This window comes from Corylus avellana, chromosome ca4 (genome assembly GCF_901000735.1).
Source record: "Corylus avellana chromosome ca4, CavTom2PMs-1.0".
In the NCBI taxonomy this organism is placed as follows: domain Eukaryota; kingdom Viridiplantae; phylum Streptophyta; class Magnoliopsida; order Fagales; family Betulaceae; genus Corylus; species Corylus avellana.
Window position 1 is genome coordinate 18,026,453 of NC_081544.1, and position 22,712 is coordinate 18,049,164.

General features: G+C 37.2%; 1 protein-coding gene across 1 annotated transcript in view; it reads left to right on the forward strand.

The window, feature by feature from the left end:
• LOC132178155 (cleavage and polyadenylation specificity factor subunit 3-II) overlaps positions 1-20,846 on the forward strand; it is a gene marked incomplete in the record, with an annotated part of 33,451 nt that extends 12,605 nt beyond the window's left edge. The window contains 9 exon segments of the mRNA XM_059590610.1: positions 5,425-5,529; positions 8,510-8,651; positions 13,956-14,052; positions 15,081-15,869; positions 16,883-17,406; positions 18,497-18,616; positions 19,204-19,336; positions 19,458-19,616; positions 20,377-20,846. Coding sequence (XP_059446593.1) covers positions 5,425-5,529; positions 8,510-8,651; positions 13,956-14,052; positions 15,081-15,869; positions 16,883-17,406; positions 18,497-18,616; positions 19,204-19,336; positions 19,458-19,616; positions 20,377-20,538 — 2,231 coding nt within the window.
• Positions 20,847-22,712: the final 1,866 nt, after the last annotated feature.

Below are 22,712 nucleotides of genomic sequence, written 5' to 3' on the forward strand. Positions count from 1 at the left end.
CAGGCGATGTGGTTTCGGGGAGAAATGGTGTTCATGGATTGAACGATGTATTTCGACTGCACGCTTTTCTGTATTGATCAATGGTACTCCCTCAGGGTCCTTCAGAAGTTCTCGAGGGGTAAGGCAGGGGGATCCATTGTCTCCCTTCTTGTTTGTCATTATTATGGAGGTGTTTAGCAGGATGATTGCTGCCGCCATTGATAATGGCCGTATCTCGGGATTTTCTGTGGGAGCCAATTTGTCTGAGAGGGTCACCATCTCTCATCTTTTATTTGCAGATGACACGTTGGTCTTTTGTGGGGCAAATAGGGACCAAATTCGCTCTATTAAAGCTCTTCTCATTTGTTTTGAAGCTCTTTCAGGTATGAAGGTGAATATGGCTAAATCAGCCTTGGTTCCGGTAGGTGAGGTGGCTATTATGGAAGAATTGGCAGGAGTTTTGGGCTGTGGTATAGCGTCCCTGCCTTTGAAATATCTAGGGCTTCCTTTGGGCGCCCGGTTTAAGGCCAAAAACAATTGGGATGATACGTTGGAAAAGGTTGAGCGTAAGTTGGCTAGTTGGAAAAGGTTATACCTTTCTAAAGGAGGAAGGGTCACTTTAATCAAGAGCACACTCTCTAACCTTCCTACTTATTTATTATCTCTCTTTCCTATACCTGCTTCAGTGGCCAAGCGAATTGAGAAGCTTCAACGTGACTTTTTTTGGGGTGGTCTCAACGAAGAGTTCAAGTACCATTTGGTCAAGTGGGACAAGGTATGCTCTCCTATCTCTAAAGGTGGTTTAGGGATCAGGAAATTGAGAGTCTTTAATCAAGCTCTATTAGGGAAATGGCTATGGCGTTATGTGCATGAGAGAGAGGCTTGGTGGAGAATTGTAGTGGATGCAAAGTTTGGTTCTGAGTGGGGTGGATGGCATTCGGTCGACACTCCCGGCCCGCATGGGGTGGGTCTTTGGAGGCACATTAGGAGGGGGTGGCGTTTGTTCTCTAAACATATTAAATTTGATCCAGGAGATGGGTCTCATATAAGATTTTGGGATGATGTTTGGTGTGGAGATATAACGCTGAAGGAATCTTTCCCAGGCCTTCACAATATAGCTAATGCTAAAGATGCATCCATTGCCGACAATTTGGAGATTATGGGTGGAACCCGCCAATGGAATGTTAGTTTCTTTCGGTCGGTTCACGATTGGGAATTGGAAGTGTTAGCCTCGTTCTATACTCTGTTATATTCCCAGAGAATGAGAAGGGGAGGGGAGGACAGAATTTGGTGGATCCCGTCTAGAAAAGGGAAGTTTGATGTTAGATCTTTCTATGATGTCTTGGTAAGTAAAGAGGCTGATCCTTTTCCTTGGAAGAGTATTTGGGGTACCAAGGCACCTTCGAGAGTGGCTTTCCTTACTTGGACGGCGGTGCTAGGGAAGATTCTCACTCTTGATAATCTCAGAAAAAGGAATTTTATCATAATCAATAGATGTTATTTGTGCAAAAATGATGGGGAGTCTATTGATCATTTGTTCCTTCACTGTGAGATCGCTCGATCCTTATGGTACGCTATATTCAGCCGTTTTGGATTGTCTTGGGTCATGCCTAAGAAGGTGGAGGGATTATTTGCTTGTTGGTGGTCAGGAGGTCGCTCCAAGAGTGGCGTTGTTTGGAAAATGGTTCCTCAATGCATTGTGTGGTGCCTATGGTTAGAAAGGAATGAGAGATGCTTTCAGGATTCCGAGCGATCCTTGGAGGAACTCACGGCCTTCTTTTTCCATACCCTCTACTCATGGACAGCGGCTTGGCTCGCTCCTTTAGTTATTAGCTTTCTTGATTTTCTTGTTCTTTTCTCTTCTTCTAGTTAGTCGTTTCCCTTGTATACTTCCTGTGTACTAGGGTTGTGCCCCTCTGCGCTTTTGATATAAAATATTACTTATCAAAAAAAAAAAAAAAAAAACTTCTTAAGACTTCTAACACATACTATTAAAAATTTTTTTCTTCTTTGTATATGTCTGTTGTCCAATCTTTTTATGTTTTTAGCAAAGGAAAATGTTGTTCTTACATAAGAATCTTACAAATATCCTTAAAAGAATGATGTGTAGTTCTATTGTCAAGGCACATGTTGCACATGACCCACCTACCATGCATTTGGCATGAGGCGCATGCTGCCACATCATTCTCTACAATTTTTCTATAGGAGTATCTTGTTTTATAGCATTTCTTTTTACCAAAAATTGATCACTCTTTTTTTCTACTTGTCCTAATTTTCTTGCTCTCAATGTATGCTTGGTAAGACCCATTTTAAATTGAGACGCAGCTATAAAATAATTGATGCAGCTATAATAAAAGAATATCAATTTGTGGTTTTGGGTCAATGTGTCTACTTGTATATGTATGTATTAATGCTACCATCTTTGTATTTAGATCTGTATGTGTGTCCATGTGCTAATGTTTAACGAGACATACTGACGGGCATAATTCTTTTTCTTTCTCTCTCTCTCTCTCTCTCTCTCTCTCTCTTTTTTTAATTAAATTTTGGGAATATATTTGCACAGTTCAAATATGTAGCCTTTTTTTGGTTCTTTTTTTCCCCCTTGCTTTTAAATGGACCCTTAATGCTGGAAATCAACTGAAGCTAATAACCTTAAATATTAGTAGAGTTTTAGTCTGTCTCAACTATGTTTGAACTCTAAACCATTACACCTCCCATAGAAGTTGCTTAACTTATGTGGAGCTATTCTCAATTGCCATATCTAATTGAGTTTCATATTTATCAAAATCACAATACAGATTGAATTGAGCCAAGTTTTATTGAAAGAGTTGTTTCTGGGATAAATGATTTTTCAGGTATAGACATGGTCATGATCATTTGGGAAGGGAATAATAAACGACTCTCTGAACAATGGAATGGGTGTACTAAGCCATACTTTTAGCCTTGCAGTAATTTGTTTGGGTATTAGGTATTCTTGGGGATCATCTAGAATACATGAACTGATGGAAGAGTTTAAGAAGGGAAAAAATAGTTCCAACCAATTCATCCCAAAGACATCCATCATCATTTGGACTATTTACACATGCAAATGCCCATTCAAAATTCTCAGTAACGCATCTGAAAGAATATGCTACCACAAAATTGTCCACATAGTCCTCAATCTTCTCTACCACCCACCTATCCCACATTAACAAAATATCTCCTAACGCCCCTCTCAAACCCAAATAAGACCAATCCATGTTATTGCTACCCCCACAAACTACGAGCCGCCTCCCTAGTAATAACCTCCATTTTTGTCTCTTGCAAACAAACAATATCTTCTTCTGAATCCCTTAGTAACCCTCTAGTCCTCAAATTTTCTCCTCATCATTCAGGCCTCTCACATTCCATGTTACAATCTTAAGTTTCATAATGAACATTTACCACCCCTCCCCTTCCCTGCCACTATATGAGAATGACCTCCCGTGATATCATAATTCAGTAAACACATCAATCTCTTTAATTCACAGTTTCCTTTATTAAATTTGTCTTCCCACTCAAATCTAGAACACTACCCACACCATTTTGATGCCAACTAGCTTCAATCACAATGAACAACACCATCAATTGATCCTCAAAACCTTCACATGACATTATGACTACCTTTCAAAAACTTTTGACCCTCAACCACTCAATTAGAAGTCACTGAATAAGACTCTCTTTGTTCCCCAACTAATTCAAGTGGTTGAATATCCAGCATCTCATTTCCCATACTCTCCTCAACCGAACAAGACACCGTGGCCAAAGATGGATCAAACGCATTTCCATTCACATAGTGTACCTTCAATCCTTCTAAATTCCAACCCTCTAAACCTCCTTCCCCCACCATATTCTCCAAAGCTCCAAAGAGTTACAAGAATTTAATTTCAACGTGGATCTTGTAATTTGTTGGCCACCTACCACCCGATACAGAATTTGATTACCCACCACCTATTCTCCGAAACACTTGCCAAGAACATCCCCACTTCCATAGGCCCACCTAAGCTACTCCCTTGTATCACCAAACCACCTAATATATATTGTAACATTGAATACAAAGACCAAAATACCCATATAACATATTAACCCTAATACGCTCTTCTACCACTCCCCCTCAAGCCATATATATATCATATAAGCCCAACTTGGAGCAAATAAACTCTAATTTCTTTCGACACAAGGATTTTGTAAACATATCAGCTAGCTGGAAGTTTTCATACAAAGCCTTTTTTAACTTACAGACGCAACCTTGATACACCCCCTAGCAACAAACCCAGGTGGTTGCTTCATATAAACTTCCTCATGTAAATCCCCATGTAAAAAGGCATTTTTGACATCCAATTGAAATAAGGGCCAATCAAGATTAGCAGCCAAAGAAATAAGAATACGAGCGGAAGAGATTTTGGCAACTGGAGAAAACGTCTCATCATAATCAATACCATATGTCTGTGTATAACCCTTAGCAAACAAACATGTTTTCAACCGTTCAACTGACCCATCACGATTAAACTTAGCCGTGTATACCCATTTGCAACCAACAGTGTTTTTAGCAGGCGGTAATGGAACAAGCTCCCACGCACAAGTACGCTCATAACTTAGCTGAGAGCAGTGATTAGAAAGAATAAAACATAGAGAGGGAAAAACACAAAAAAAAGAAATATGATGGGAGGAAGAAGCAAGGTGGGTAGAGAGTAATCAGATGCCGTCATAGTTATGGCTCTGATACCATATTAAAGGGTTTGCATGGAAAGAAAACAGAAGAAGAGGCTTTATATTTCATGTAGCCTCTCTCCTCTCTCTCTCTCTCACACACACACACACACACACACACACACACATATATGGTAACATTGAATACAAAGACCAAAATACCCATATAACATATTAACCCTAATATGCTCTTCTAACACAAGTTTTGTTCCATGTTGTTTTGTTTTGTTTCATACTTTTACCAACAAATTTGAACTTTAAAAAAAAATGAGACAATTAGGTGGCCTGCAGATAATACATGGAAAATGTAATCCAGATTATGATTTCTTTTAAAAGTATCTTAGTTTTTTTTTTTTTTAATCTTGTATCTGTGGCTTGCATATGTTGTTTTAACAACAGCAGATTATGGGGTGCATGCCTTAGACAATAATAGGGAATAGATTTTTGGATTTCTATTGTTATTCTCTTGATATCATGTAGTGTTTCTGCATTGTATGAATTATTAAGTCATTTTCACTGCAAGTTGTCAGTTGTCGAATCTTCATGATCTTTCGATCATCTTTGATCTAAATCTAGAATCTTTTTGTCTGAAGTTAGACGTTCACTAATCTTTTTGACTCAAACTAGAAATTACTAATGTGCCAAATTTGTTATTCAACTGCTCTCTTCCTTGTAGTGTTTCCCCTGAATTAGTGATATGGCTATTTGTTCGTTTAGGTCTAACCATGCAAGCCAATACATATTATCAAATGCTTATCAGTTGGACCAGCCAGAAGGTCAAAGAGACATACTCCACACGTAATGCATTTGATTTTAAGCATGGTATGTCAACATTTCTTTCTCTTAATTTTTTGAGGGATGGAGGATAAAGTTTAAAATTGTTCGGTAGAATTTGGAGTTGCAGTACCCTCTGATATATTTTCACAGGAAAAGGAAAAATATTATTGAGCTAAAGGTTTTCTGAAGCTTCTGAATCTGCTAGTAGCCGTTGCCTTTTTTTAACAAGATTAATTCATAAGATATTCTACAGCAAGGCTCCCTAATCTTCTTGTTACAACCTCTCAGAATGTTAAGATGCATGTTTAACAGCTATAATAGCAATTTGAAGACATAATTCCACATTTTATGCTTTAATTACTTTTGCATCCATGAGGAGAGATTGAGTTCTGTTAGATGAATAGATCATGTTTTCCATTTCATTTTTAGCAGCAAAATCGAGGGACAACTGCTCCTTTTCTAAATTGAATTGCTAACTATAATTGAATTCCTGGAAGGTACTTCAACCATAGTTTTAATCTAATCATTTTAATAAACTGCAATTGTCCTGTGCCAAAGCTCTTACTTGCTAAGGTATCTAATTCATTCTACATTTTTCCTTTATACTGGTACAAGAACTAGTGAAAAGACAAGTGAGAATTTATTTGCCGGCCCTTTCTAGAAGTTTTACCCGTTAGATTCCTTGGGAAATTAAACACCTCATGAATTCATAGAATTATTTTTTATTTTTTTAAGAATTATGTTTGTGTTTATTAATTTTTGTTGTTGAAGGAATTATATGTAGCAATGCCGATGGCTATTCATTTAAGTTTTCAGGTAGAATGCTAGATCTTCAACAAGATAGAAATTCTCATATTTGTGTACATGATCCTGTTGCTCGGATGATTTTTATTGTTTACATTGCTAAGGCTACAAACACTTTCTTGTTGCTACTAACAAAACATTCCTCTTCTAGTTACTTGGGGTTTCGGGGAAGACCTTCATTAGGCAACGCTTGGTTTGGGGTGCTTGTACAGCCTCTTTATTCTTCTAGTTCCTTAATTACCATAGTGCACTGCATTTTCAGAAGGTTCCTGTCCAACTGGCTCCAATTCTCTTCCATGCTGGACTTGTCCATAAAACCAATAATCAAGTCTTCAGTCAACTGGTGGAATACTTCATATATACGCACACGCACACACACACACACACACACACACACACACACACATATATATATATATATATATATATGACTTGTACTTCAAACCAGGGCCCATCTATCATAATGTAATAGTGTATCCTATAATATCTATAAGTCTACTCCTCATGTCCGTGGCAATTTGACAAATGCGATTATAAGCTTTCTCCCACTCTGATCATTTGCAACTTATAAACTTCTTTGATATATTCTTACCACAGCTACTAGGTTTCCAGTTTTAACTTTGTGGGTTACATCCTCCATCCCTTTCATGGTTAATGATGTTTGCTAAAAGAAATTCACTTCTTGTGTTGTATGTTCAAAATCATTTACTTGTTTTTCATTCTTAGGCATCTTGCTATTGCTAAGATGCCTGCTTCCAATTCCAGAAATTATTTCATATTGAAAGGGCATATTCTTATCCTATGGCATCTTTAGTGTGATTGGTTATTCTTAAATTGGTTGCTATGAACTGGGTCTTTTTCTCTGCTACTTAAAAAGTGCATTCTTATTCCATTAATACAAACATATCAGCATTTCAAATTAAAACTTTCTATTTATAAATTTTTTTTCTTCCATCTGATCGCATTCCTACTTCAATAATTCTCCCCTACTCTCTTCCAAACACCTTTCTATGATTTTTATTTGTGCTTGCTACTTTTTTCATGATAAAATCACAATTAGCATGACATATTTCATTTTCTCATGAGACTCTTTTTTTCTGTGATTAATAAATCACACTCATGGATTTTTCTTTTTAAATTTACCAAATAAAAGCTTTAGAAAAAAAATTATAAATACTCTTTGGTTTGTTTAAAAAGGCAGATACAAATATATTGTATCCCTTTGTGGTAAATTCCTCTCTCTACAAACACAGATTGTAATTTTCATTTCCACACTAGCATTGTGAGAATGCTTGCTATCTAGACTAAATATTTAAATTGCCTAAGTCCTTGCTTGTATTCATGTTTCCACCCCTACCCTCCAGTTTTCCAGATCAGAATTGTTTACAGAGATCAAAAAACCAGTCTCATGTCATGGTATTTGTATAGATAATGATGGTATGAAGCAATACTCTTCTATATCATTTAATTTATTGAGCTTTATTAAATAGTTTGTACCTTGTGACTAGGTAGATGTAGATTGTGTGTTGACGGATATGTACTAAGTCCCACATCAGGTATAAGCTCAGTTGATATGAGCTATACAAGTAGACATGAGAAGCCTTAATCATGACTAGTTTTTTTTTTTTTTTTTGGGTATTGTGGTCATGACAAATGGTATTAGAGCTAACTTGATAAAGTCCATGTGACTATGGGGAAATGTAGAGCAATGAGGATCCCCCTAACAAGGAGGATGTTAGGGATTCAAATGAGAGAGATTGTGGTGCCCCATCACTGTATAAATGTAGATTGTGAGGATATTGTGTGAATGTGTACTAAGTCCCACATTGGGCATATACTAGGTCTTGGGCTATAGAAGTAGATATGGGAGTCCTAATTATGACAAGTATTTTTGGATAATCTCGCACATGTAGATAGCATGTTCCAGGATCGTCACAACTGTTATAGGATGCTAGCTTTCTTTCATATAATATAAAATTTATATAAAACATTCGAAAATCATTTGACAAAATCTCTTTTAATTTTTAATTTTTAGGTGAATCAATATGATATGCAAATAAGCATCTTTTTTGTCTAGTTTAGTTCTATTGAGTCACTTTTACAAAGCATATCCCAATCTAAATTGAAGCTAAAAATGATTGATATGGGAAATAATACAGTGCAATGATGGTTAATTCTTTGATAGGTTCTGTGTCTTGCTGATTGTGTTTGGATGTTGCAGTTCTCAATTTTGACCGTTCTATGATAGCTGCTCCTGGACCTTGTGTTCTTTTTGCTACACCTGGTTGGATCAGTGGCGGTTTTTCTCTTGAGGTTTTTAAGCAGTGGTCTCCATCTGAAATGAATCTTGTGACATTGCCAGGGTACCATCCTTCTTACTTGTCTTATTGAATTAAGAATGATTTTACATAGTTTGGAACAAAGTTATTATTCTTACAATCCCACTTCAAACTCTCCAGTACACTGGCAAGGAATTATTTGATGTGGGACACCTGGTAAATATATAATGATATCCAAAAGTTCAAATGAAAAACACAATATCTGGTTCAGATGCCCATTCTACTTCTATAGTTTTATTGGGCCGTTTATACTGTTTTTAGGTGCATCAGAAGATGTAACAAATTGCACATGCCTATTGTCTTGGTTTGAAAATTCTTGGATTAATAGTCTCTCAAAATGGCATCTGCCAATCAGCTAAAACCCACTCATTTGCATCTCTCTTCTCATAAGCGATGCACGCCATTAACCTCTTATCTGACTTTAGAAGTTTTTATTTTTATTTTTTATTTTTATAAGTAATTGAGATATCATTAAAAGTGTAAGGCGCCCTCAGGTACACAGAAAATATACCATAGAAAACACCTAGTTAAAAAGGGGAAAAAAAAAAAAATCATAACAACTAATTACTAAAGGAGAAACAAAAGCAGCTGTCCAAAGATACAAAGTAATGAAGTATAAAGACTTAAGCTCTTCTAATGTCTTCTCACAGTCCTCAAAACTTATGTAATTCCTTTTTTCCCGTAAACACTACAAAAGGTACGAAGGTATCACCCTTCACACAGCAGCACTTCAAGTCTTGCCAACAATCCACCAACAAGCATTCAAGTCAACTACTTGTCTAGGCATAACACAAGACAGCCCAAATCGACTAAAGAAAATATTTCATAAGGCACAAGCAACCTTACAATGGAGAAGAAGATGGTCCATGGTCTCCCTATTCCTTTTACACATTTAGCATCTATCGACCACAATGACATGTCACTTTCTAAGATTGTTATGGAAATCATCTTTCCTGAGGCTGTCAACCAAGCAAAAAAGGCCAAAGGAACCTTAGTCCGCCAAACATTCTTTCAAGGGAAAAGAAAGCCATCATTACTAACCAGGCCACTATAGAAGGATCTAACATCAACCTCCCAATCATGAGCTGCCCTAGTAAAGCTTACATTTTATTGATTGGAGCCACCATAAATCTCCAATAAGCTGCTACAGAAGCATCCTTCACGCAAGCAATACCATATAAATCTTGAAAGACTTCCCCCGACACTATAGATCATGCTGGAATCTAACCTTGGAGCCATCTTCCACCTTAAATTTGGTTTGACTTGAAAACTTCTCCCAAACTCTCCTAATATTCTTCAATAACTCCACCCCATATGCCTCAAGAGACTCATTAGAACACCACCTACTCCACGAACTACCAAATTTAGAATCCACCACAACTCTGTACCAAGCCTATCTCTCATGCATACTGTGCCATAGCCATTTTACTAAAAGAGCATGAGCGAACATCAACAAGTTCCAAACCCCAACCCTCCCTTAGAGATCGAAGAACAAACCTTGGACTAGCTTACTAGGTGCTATTTGAACTCTTTGCCTAACTCACCCCATAAGAAATTTCGCTGAAACTTCTCAATACGGTTACAACACCTACCAGGAGAGGGAAGAAGGACATGAAATACGTAGGCAAATTTGAAAGTGTGCTCTTAATAAGGGTAACCCTATCACCCTTAGACAAATACATCATTTTTCAACTAACCAACCAATGCTCTATCTTTTCAATAACACTGTCCCAAATAGGTTTGGCTTTAAAGGAGGCCATTAACGGAAGACCAGAATACTTCAAAGGAAAAGAAGAAACCCCACATTCATAATACTAGCAAACCCATCCACATTATCAACATTACTCATAGGAACCAATTTCAACTTAGCCAAATTGATCTTCAAGCCCGAAACAACTTCAAAACATAAGAACAAGTACCGTAGATGACGTAAATGATTTGGGTTTTCCCTACAAAAAATCAAAGTATCATCAGCAAACAGATGGTAAAAGGTATCAATCCCACCAATATTCCATGTCCTCATAGAGAAGCTAGACAACAAACCCTCATTTACTGCAACAGAAATCATCTTACCCAAAGCCTCCATCACAATGACAAACAACATAAGAGACAGAGTGATGTAGATTAGCAAGCCTTGCTGCAGCCCATCCGAACGGGCCTAAATCCGAGAGCCTCGTCTGGAGTCCTCGTCCGGAGACAGTCCGGACGCCTATGTTATTTTCGTGTTTTTATGTTTTATCTGTGGCTGTCCAGACAGGCTTAAGTTCCGTTTGGACAGGCGACGTAGAGTTTCAATTCGATTTAGTTTCGTACTTTTATTAGGTTTACGGTTTGGGGGCCTATAAATACATACTTTATAGACACTAGAACGCAATTGTTGTTTATGATTGAGTTTGTTTAATAAGAATTACTCAGAGTTGAGTTTTTTCATGATTTTCCTTCAAAACCTAGAGAATATCTAATGTTTTAGAGAAGATTTATTAGATTCGTTGATAATATCATAATCTAGAATTAACCCCAAGGGGTTGGCCCAAGTGGTGGAGGCCTTGGTTTTGAGGTATCGTCCCTTCAAGGTCCAAGGTTCAACACTTCATGGGTGCAAACAATCATTTGGGGCTACACCCCCTGGTGAAAAGCCAGCGATTTAACCAGTTCCGTGTAGGAAAACTTCCGAGGGTGCGGTGCATGGGATCGGGGTTTACTCTACAGGGGTGGGTCCGAAAGGTCCTGCCTTGGAAAGGTTCCCCGACATTAAAAAAAAAAAAAAAATCATAATCTAGAAATACCTATCCATTCTTTATTACTGTTTGTCGCTGCAGCCCACTAAGTTACGTTGCATCACAGAGGTTCCTCTTGTCTCAAGCCACGGGAGCTACTCAAAGAAATAGTGGGAGTGCCGTTCACCAAAATCGAGAAACGCACAAAAGAAATACAATAAGCTATACATGCGTAGCATTCCCCCTCTCCCCCCCCCCCAAAAAAATAAAAAAAACAAAAAAAAAAACCAGTTAACATAATAATAAACATTTTCTAAGTCCATTTTGCAAAGAACACCCGACTCTCCTGATCTTATTCTACTATCAAAGTATTCATTGGCAATAAGAATAGGATCTAGGATCTATGTACCTCCGATGAAAGCATTCCATGACTTAGAAATAATCTTCTTCAACACCATCTTTGGCCTGTTTGCTAGAATCTTTACAATAATTTTGAAATACCACTCACTAGACTAATCAGGCAAAAATTCTTGGGATTAACAACCCTTGGAATCTTTGGGATGAGGGTGACAAAAGTAGAATTTAGGCTCCTTTCAAACTTACCTCTAGCATGGAAATCACAAAAGACCTTCATGATGTCCTCTTTTAGAACAACCCAGCAAGCTTGGAAGAACCCCATAGAGTAACTATCAAGTCCAGACATGTAACATCCCAGTCCCATATTGGGAAGAGAGGAGTAGCCCACATTGAATAAGTGGTTTATAGAAAGATATTTATGGGTGTTAAGTTTCACATTACTTATTTACTATGTGAAACTAGGCTTTATAAGAAATTCTATAGAAAGCTACAAATTGACTAGTCATTTTTGGGTGATAACGCAGATGTGACTAGCATTTTTAACTAGGTCGTTACAAATGGTATCAGAGCCACCTAATAATGCCATGTGGTATTGTCAGTACTACATGACATAGCTTTGACGAGAACGTCAGAGGTTTAACCCCCATCCATATTGGGAAGAGATGACTAACCCATAGCGTAGGTGGTTTATAGAAAGAAACACATAGGTGCTAAGTTTCACATTTCTTACTTACTAGGTGAAACTAGGCTTTATAAGGAATTTTAAGGAAACCTTCAAATGGTCTAGTCATTTTAAGGTGATAGCGCAAATGTAGCTAACGTTTTTTTCTGAGTCATTACAAATCATCTTGTCACCATTCATAGCTTTCACGACCTCCAACAGGACCAACACCTCCCCTTCCTCAAAATCTATCTCCAACCAAATAGCCTCAACCTCATCACCAATAGTCAATAGAAAGGTTGTCCAACAATGGCCTCCAATTGAACTATTCAATGTACAACTTTTATAAAACTAGACAATGTGCTCCTGATCTCCAACCGATTGGTAGAAATTGTAGCATCAACAAATAAGGAGTCAATGGAGTTCTTCCTTCTATTGGACTATTCAGTCTACAACTTGTCACCCTCCCTTAACCACAAGACCCAAGATTTTTGCCTCCAACTCACCTCCTTCAGGAGAGTGGATCTCTCTACTCGCTTACAACTTCTGCCTTCTTCATGAACTCCTCAACACCTATTGCCCTCTCTTCTTCAACAATGTCAAAAACACATAACTTTTCCAAAAGATCTTTTTTCTTCTTCTTTACATTGCCAAACACCTCCTCATTCCATCTCCTTAAATCAACTTTCAAAGCCTTGAGCTTGCAGGCTAAAGTAAAGCTCGAAGAGCCTTGGAAATGATAAGAGTCCCACCATTGTTTCACCCTGTCCACAAATCCCTCAGACTTTAGCCACATGTTTTCAAATTTGAAGTACCTACTATCCCTTTGAAAGTCACCACAGTCAAGGAGGATCGGGAAATGATCTGAGCAAAGTGTAGGAAGAGCCTCCTTTGGGACACACCAGGAAACTAGGCACAAGATATCAATTATGGACCAAGAGGGTGACTCCCAATTATTCGACTAAGTAAAGTTATGTCAACAAGAGGGGGGTCTATCAAGGCCTGATAATAAATGAAGTTAGAGAACTCCACCATAGCTGGGCAGAAACGAGCTTCTCCCGATAACTCATTGGGAAACTGGGTAACGTTAAAATCGCACTGAATGCACCAAGGCAGGTTCCACCAACTAAGCATACCAACCAGCTCATCCCAAAGAAGCTATGATATTCTTGTTTGATTTGCTGAGTGGGAAATGTAAGATATGAGAATTGAGAATCCATTTCAGTATGGGAAGAGTATGATTCTCAGTTTTGGGTACTCCTGGACACTTCTCAGGCAGATGCCCACGGTAGGATATGGCCTTCTTTCAAAAAGTAATGGGGGATGCAACTGTAGGAAAAAACAAAATGAATGTTAATAACATACATACTGACCCTTTTGGCTTTCAATAATGCCTTTTTTTCTTAATGGTTAGAATATGAATGCTTGCACACAATAAAATTTCTGACAAGTGCACGATTATTGGTTAGTATCTGTTGGGAGCCTGCATGTGTTACATGCAGGGCTCACCCTGTGCACATGTTTAGGACCCACTCAAAACTGATAGTTACAACTAAAATGCTACTAATCTCCATTGCATCACTTCTACTGTAGGTATTGTGCAGCTGGAACTATAGGACATAAATTGATGTCAGGTAAACCCACCAAAATTGATCTGGACAAGGATACCCAACTCGATGTGCGATGCCAGGTTCATAATACTCTCCCTATCTCTCGTATATTTTCTGCCTCTTATCATTTTGTTTTTAACATGTTTCCTTATTTTATGAAGTCTTTATTCCTATTGGTTTATCTTTACCTATGGTTATTTGGGTAAGAAGTCAAGTCTTTGAACTGGAGATACATTTTTTCGTAAAGGTATATATATGGCAGGTAATAAAGCACTGGCGGAGCCATATGGACTCAAAGGAGGGCCATGCTCCTCCTCCCCCCCCCAAAAAAAAAAAAAAAAACTTGTTTGAATACTATTTTAAATTTGGACGTTGTCTATTAAGGTTAAAATCATGTCCACTTGTTTCAGAATTTGTGTTCCCATGCAAAAAATTCCAGTTTGTCATTCACCAACATTATGTAACAACTGATAATAGTTTAAAACTCAAATAATTTAAGGGAAACAACATTGTTTCAAACAAATTTGCTACTCTTATGCTAATTTTTGTAGATGAGAGTTTTATGTATAATGTGCTTTGTAATTTGTCACGTTAATACGACCATATCACAATACAACTTGTTTATGTTCCACATAGCTGTTATCATCATACACAGTGACAGCGGTAAATTTAGCGAGATTTATAAGCCTTCAGGATCCATAATGTACAAGATTGTTATATATGCCATGGAAGCACGCATAATAATCCATGTTAGCATATATGTCATGGACTAGAAAAAATGAAGAAAAGAAAAAAAAAAAAAAATGCAATATACTGCTCGTCATAGATTGTGAATTTAACTTAGTGTGGCCTTCAAAAAGGAAACTCCTGCTTCCGCCAATGTTATGAGGCATATGAACATTGTAACCAGTTCAATTTATTGTTCACTAGGGAGGAATAGAAACACAAATTAAGAAAATTATTCTACTGTGCTTACTCTTTCTGAAACTAGAGCTCTCTCTCTCTCTCTCTCTCTCTCTCACCCAGAGAAAGACTAAATTTCTTTTTCTGTATTGAGTATTTTTCCCACTCTCTAAAGTTCTCCTGAACATATCTTATATTTTGCCAGATTCACCAGCTGTCTTTCAGTCCTCATACAGATGCCAAAGGGATTATGGATCTTATCAAATTTCTGTCCCCAAAGCATGTGATACTTGTACATGGAGAGAGACCTAAAATGGCTACTCTTAAAGGAAGAATATATTCTGAATTGGGAATTCAATGTGATGACCCTGCAAACAATGAGACAGTTTGCATTCCTTCCACTCATTATGTGAAAGCAGGAGCCTCAAACACTTTTATTCGAAGTAGCTTGAATCCAAACTACAAGTTTTTGAAATGCAGTTCAGAAGGTGAATCTGATTCATGCTTAAAAGATAGAAAGTTCATGCCACGGCTGCAGGTAACTGATGAAAGGACAGTTGAAGGGATCTTGGTTGAGGAAAAGAGTAAAAAAGCAAAGGTTGTTCACCAAGATGAGCTTCTTCTTATGTTGGGAGAAGAGAAGCACGAGGTTCAGTTTGCTTACTGTTGCCCCATAAATTTTGGCAACTTAGAGGAGTCCAGAAGCAAAGATCTTACTTCATCAAATAATGTGCATTGCTCTTGGCTTCGCATGCTGTACATAAAACTTTCAGATGAACTTTCTGGAGGAAACGTCCAGGATCTTGGGGAACATATTCAAGTAGAATCTGTTCATGTATCCATTTGTCAGAAGGACAGGTGCCCTTACAGAATAATTGATAGTCCCCAAAATAAATCTGAAGCAGTGTTCTTTTGCTGCACTTGGTCATTAGCAGATGAGAAGCTTGCATGGAAAATAATTTCGATATTGGAGAATTTTAATTTTGGAACTTATTGAATTATAAAGTCAACGATTATTATTATTATTATTTTTTATTTTCTTTTTGTGCATTCAATTTTTACAAAATATTCTAATTTACTATTCCATGTGAGTTTTTTAGTAATTTTTATATTTCTGAGCAGAAAGCTATGTAAGAAAATGTGTTGGGCGCTCGTGGCTCGTGCTGTTTGAATCCCGGTTTGAGCTACCAGTGTTCTCAAATCTCAAGGCAATCCAATTTTAAAGTAATACTACTTAGCATACTGCTTTATAATTATCATACAATAAAAATTAACTTTAAAATCAATAAAGGATTGTATATAAAAAAATAAAAATAAAAAGAAGAAAAATCTAAAACTAGTTATTATTATCACTTATTCCAATTATATTGCAATCAACCTACTAAATATAATATTTTTCTTTTACATTTCCTTTGTTTTTCATTTTTTTATTTGAATAAAGAAATGGTTACAAGGAAAAATTCGAAAATAAAAAAGAGTGGGAGATCTTAAAAACAGACTTAAAACAAAACAAAAGTAAAAGTGGCAGATTAAAGGTGAATATATCTTATCCCCACTTTGAATCAGCAACAACCACCACCGAAGTAAAAAATGCAATTTTCTCCCTAATAGAAAGAAGAAGAAAAAAAAAAAAGCACTTTTATAATCCAATATATGAATTAAAAAATAAAAAATAAAAAAATGTTACAAAAGTGTCTAGAATTATCTAAACATTTCCGTTTAGGGTTGGTTTTGGTTAGGTAGAAATATGGGAGGGGCAAAATATGTTGGGCTGAATACTTACCCCTACGTCACGTGGATCTTCAAAATAACGCTCAACGTGGTATGCAGACAGACGCCATATAAAAACCAACAACCCACGAGTCAATCAGGAAAAAAAAGCCGTCTCTCTCATCTACCATTCAACGTCCACAAAGAGCGTCGAAAGTCTTAGACAACACTCCCCACACCCGACAACCTCTCTACTTGTATTTCTATGTGATTATGCCTCTCTCGGTGACTCTCTAGCCTCTACCAATGTCATCGCATTCCTCTTCCACCGCTGCTTCTGCGGCGGCGGCGGCGTCTGACACCAACGCGCCTCTCCTCCTTTCCCGCCAGGGAGACTCCGAGTCGTCTTCGCCCCGCCCCGCCACGCTGGCGCTCCTTCTGGGCCGTGCCACGGGGCGGCGCGGCCCATCCATTCTGGTCCGGGAGACTGCCGCCCGGCAGCTGGACGAGCGACGGGCCGACTGGGGCTACTCGAAGCCGGTGGTGGCCCTGGACATGATGTGGAACACGGCCTTCGTGGTGGTCTCGGTGGTGATGCTGCTCTGCACGCTGAATGAGCGGCCCAACACGCCCATTCGACTCTGGATCTGCGGCTACGCGCTGCAGTGCGCGGTGCACGTGGTGCTCGTCTGGATTGAGTTCCGCCGGAGGAACGCGCGGAGGACGGCTAGGGGTAGGTCTCAGGCGGTGGACGAAGAAGCCCACATTAGCGAGGACGACGACGAAGAGGACAGGGACTCGGGGAGTCCCGGCCGCTCCAGGTGAGGTTTTCTTTGTTGAATTTTGAATTTTTGATTTGAAATTTTTAGGCTCAATTTGAATATTGAACTAAATTAAGCTTTTTGGTTTGGACTTTGTGTTAAGTCTGAGGGATTTTGTAATCTTCAATCATCATCGAAAACCTAGTTTGTTGAACTTTTTATGTTGCGTGGGACAAATATGCAATTTCTGATGATTTGATGTGGAGCGGTTCAACAGTAACTTTCATTGTACCACGGGCCCTTAGGCCGTGCAAGGTTGAGGATTAGAGTCGTTGGTGTTTACCTAGATCTTTTGCACTTTGTAGGAAACCATAATAATCGATGATAGAATGGATTGATCACTTTGGAAAAGTTATAAGTTTGAGGTCAGAACATACTGTTGAGAACCAAGTGGAAGATGGGAGTTGTTGGCAGGTAAAAGCAGCTGAAAAAGTGGCTGTTTTGGTTGGTTATTGGCATTGGCAAGATTTTACTAGCAAATAGTCTTAGAAATCTGAGAACATTTTTTCCTAGGTTGTTGTTGTTGTATTTGTAAAGTTAGTGGTGAGCCAGGGAATCATCTTTATTGCATTGTCCTATTACTAAGGAATATTGGTATCTTGTCTTTTCTCTATTTGGCTCATGTGGATTATGCATAAGACAGTTGCAGAAACGGTGATTTGTTGGAGAGGGCGTTTTGGTAGGCATGAAGATAGCATGATCTAGAATGCGCTTTCTTATGTCTGATGTAAAGCATTTGTAGAGTAAGAAAGGGTCGAACCTTGAGGCATGAAGCTGCGAATTGGCTAATCTAAAAATGCTGTTTTTGAGATCACTTTATATTGGCTGGCGATGTCTAGTAGCTTCTGTTTTCCTTCATATGAATACTCAGATTGATTGTGCTGAATCAGGCACTATGTCTATTCTTGCTGTAACTGACAAAGCTGCAAAGCATCTCTCAGACCATGCTATAAACATTAGCTTTTATTTTCTTTGTTGCCTCCTGCATCATCTGCCATTACATTTGTTATTCTATGCTGTTCAGTAACTGAATGAGGAGATTTATGAAATATTGGCTCCTCTCTTACTGACTTGATTGTGATTGGCTTAGTGTCACTAAACGCTGTGAATCGGTGAATACAATGGCATCATTTCTCTGGTGGATAGTTGGCTTTTATTGGGTTGTCTCTGGTGGCAATATCCTTCTGCAAGCTGCTCCGCGTTTGTACTGGTATGCTTCAACCACTCTGATACTATGTAAACACTATTTATTTATTTCTGTAGGTTATCATACTATATTATATATAATTTTCCTTCTAACTTTTTACCTCAGTTTATAAACATGCTAAGTTTCTGGAATTAATGGCATGAGTCATCAGCTCATATTGTCCCATAGTTTGATCTAAAGCTTTAATCCCCTGTACCAAATAAAATTTTCTTTTAATATTTCTAAAACAACCAAGCTGTCACAATGATAGTTATCTTGCTCTAATGCACTATGGTTCTTCAAGGGAAGTATGATTTTCAATAGAGTAAGCCTATTTAGCAGATTGTCATACAATTGAGATGGCGTGACAGTGAAAATCAGTCTTTGATTTTATTTTTTTTACAAGTGCTAATTTAGGAGCTGATTTTCAATGCCACATTATCCAGTTGTATGGCAATCGTATAGCAGTTTACTATTAAAGAAGAACTCTTGTGTGTTATCACAGAAAAACTATCTTCCAGGTAAATTATAGATCCATTTTTATGTAACATAATCCTCTCTGTTGCATGTTACATTTTCTGCAGAGGATCTCTGATTCTGAATTTTTGCAGGTTGGCTGTGGTTTTCCTGGCATTTGATGTCTTCTTTGCCATCTTTTGTGTTGTTTTGGCATGTTTGATTGGGATCGCTCTCTGTTGCTGCTTGCCATGCATTATTGCAATTCTTTATGCCGTTGCAGGACAGGTATGAAGTTATAGCTGTTAACTATGACTCAAATATGTGTAACATATTTCCAGAAAAAAAAAATATGTGTCACATATTCTTGCAACTGCTTAGTATTGTTGTCTCTTCTGTGACAAAATAGGAAGGAGCATCAGAAGCAGATCTCAATATCCTTCCAAAATATAGATTTCAAATATTGAGCAATGATGAAAAGCCTAGTGGGGGTGCAGGGTCGATGGTTCCTGTAGAAACGAGCAGTGGATACTTGGCAAATGAACGTACACTTCTACCTGAGGATGCGGTATGTGTTTTTTTTTTCTTTCTTTTTTCTTTTGTCTTTTGAAAATTTATATGGTATTATATTGTTTTATCATGAGAAGGATAATTATTTTCACAATTTTATTACCTTATTTTGTGGAACGTTGCCTTTTTACATATTTGATCAGAAATTCTGTTCATCTTCGCATTCTTCATATTTCTTGTTGGATATGTATGCAAATACATCTATAACCTTATTCACATGTTCATGTGCACATGGGTGCACAATGAAGGGAAGTAAGTTGAATGCTACTGTCAGTTGGGAAGGTTTTTCCTTTTTACCTTCAAAGTATTTAATTTCACTTCGATACTTTTGATCTGATGTGCTTAATTTTGGGGAAGTGAAGGAGTTTTTGTTTTTCTAGAAGCATTTCATTTGACCATTGTTGAGACATTTGTACTGAGACGCCTGAAGCAAGGCACAAGTTAGGACCTGGATGTTGGTCATGTATGATGGATCCCTTCTTTATGCCAATTATGGACCTAGATTGCCTTTTTAGTGACTTACAACAATCTAATCTTATACAACAAGCTAATCTTATACGGCATACGTTGTAGAGAAAAAATTGAAGGACCGGAAATTAAATTGGGATCTACTTGAAAGCGTCTATCTTAAGTAGTTAAATTGCTAATGCACATAGAATTTTATTTTATTGACACTTTATAAACCAACAAAAAAAATTATTTCATAGACTAAGTTAATTTTCTTGACATCTTCGTTTTGGCCTTCTTTTATTTTCCAGGAATGTTGTATATGTCTCAGCCCATATGAGGATGGAGCAGAGCTCCATGCTCTTCCCTGCAACCATCATTTCCATTGTACATGCATTGTGAAATGGCTCAAGATGAACGCAACATGTCCGCTCTGCAAGTACAACATTCTCAAGGGAAGTGAACAGGTATAAAGGAAAGATTGGAACCCCCAATGTCTGGGGTCATCAACCCACAATTTGTTTGTATGTTTGTACAGAAAAGTGAGGCAGAGATGGGAAAGCTTCTCCAAAATTTATAGACAGTAAGTTATAGCAAGTTGTCAATTGAGCCTCATTTTGTCTGTTTTCGGCCATTTGGAGTTGCCTTTATTCTTCTTGTCTCTGTATGAGTTGTTTCTTATGCTTGCACAAAAATGGAGCAATTGATGTGCAGGTTTTACATGGTTGCTTAACTTTCTCGGTTTTCTGGTTTTATAGTAGAAAGAAAATTGATTGCTTCACATATCTATCAATGTATTCTTGTTAATATTTGACTGGTTATCATTAAAAAAAAAAAAAAACATTGTTTTGCCCCAAATTCTGGTCATTTATTATTTACCCTGTATGTACTTGGTTGACTAGAGGATAGACTATTGGAGAATTCTGAGGGGTCGCAAGCTTTTCATATTACGGCGGGGGATCACGCATTGTCATATGCCTTTTAGCCAATTCTTCTAAGTTCTTACATAGCACAGAAAGCTGTGGTGAGTATCTCGTAGTCGATTTGGGAGTATGTTGCATCTTTTAATCATTGAAAAATAAATAAAAACAAAATTCAAGTTAATAAATTGTGACAAAGTTTTCCATCAAATTAAGATGGAGAAAATTGAGTTACTCTTTTTATTAAAATGATGTTTGTCTTTAGAGCATGTAAATTGATTTTAATGACTAAACTGTTATTTTGGCCTGCCTTAAAGATTTATAAATTATTTTTTATATCACATGGAGTAATTTATAATTTAGGTCAATTATAGGGACTAATAAATTATTTTTTATACTAGTGGGAGTGATTTATAATTTAGGTTAACCACGATGATCAATTTTGCATTTATCCATTTTGCTTAATAAAACCAAAAGTGGGAAGATTGTCAATTGTTTTGCATCTAAGAAGGGCAAGTTTTGAGTTTGAGCTTGGTTTGTTTTAGTTCCAAGCTTCAGCTAAGTTAGAGGAATATGGCTAGAAATTACATTTTTATCTCACCATACTTAGTAATCCCAATCAAATCTTAGATTACTCTTTGTTTAAAAAAAAATATTAATTAATTAATTAATTAATTTAATTAAATTAAATTAAATAGTTGGTTGTGATTGCTATATTAATACGGGGATAGTTAGTGAGATAAAAATACACTATATATCATTTCTCTTTCAAGAACGTTTATGCTGAGAGCATGTAGGCCTTGTTTTGGCAAAGAAGAATGCTACATTTCCCACTTTTTTTTTTCTTCAAAATTTGATCACTAAATGATATGTCATAATCTTATGTGATGGTGACACACTTTTCACAATAATTCCTACATATCATTTGGGAAGTAAATTTTGGAAATTTTTTTTTGAGAAATGTAGAATTTCTCAAAGTAAAAAGATTTTATTTTGTAGTGATTTTTTTAATTGAATAATAATAAAAATTGAATGATGTCAATGGAAAATAGTGAAACTGAAGAGTTGATCATTTGCATCTCAATTCTTCTTGGGAAAAAATTCTTCATTAATCCCCAAGGGTTCAAGAGTTATCAAGGGTGTGTTTTAGTCAACCTCTTTTCAAAACTATTACCAAATAATTTTTCTTTATTTTTCTCACAAAAAATTCAAATGTTATTTCACCTTTATATGACATCAATCACTTCTTATTATTATTTAAACAAAAAACTCACAACAAAAGTATTTACCAAGTACACTCCAAATTACTTTATTATAGTCGTTATTAAATAAATTATTTTGATTCTCTTATATTAAAGTTCAAATTTTTTTAAGGCTCAATTCCCACTGTGCCAGGTGTGCCGTTTACCATTTATGCTGTGTCTTTTTCTGGACTTGATGGGGTTCTTAGATCGGACTGGTCAAAGCTTGATCTACGTCCCTCCATCAGGCCCACCTCGACATGCGCCACTCCACCGCGCGCACTAGCCTCGCCCACTTCCAACGGCACCTTTCTCTTTTGATTCCAGCAACCCAACAACGGATTGTGACTCGTGCGCGCCTACATGTGGTTTTTTTGCTTTCGGATTAGAATCATCTGGTAGCCTTTCTCCAATGGTGTTTTGTGGGCTTTTGTACCTTTTTTTTTTTTTTTTTTTTTTTTTTTCTTTTTCTTTTTCTTTTTCTTT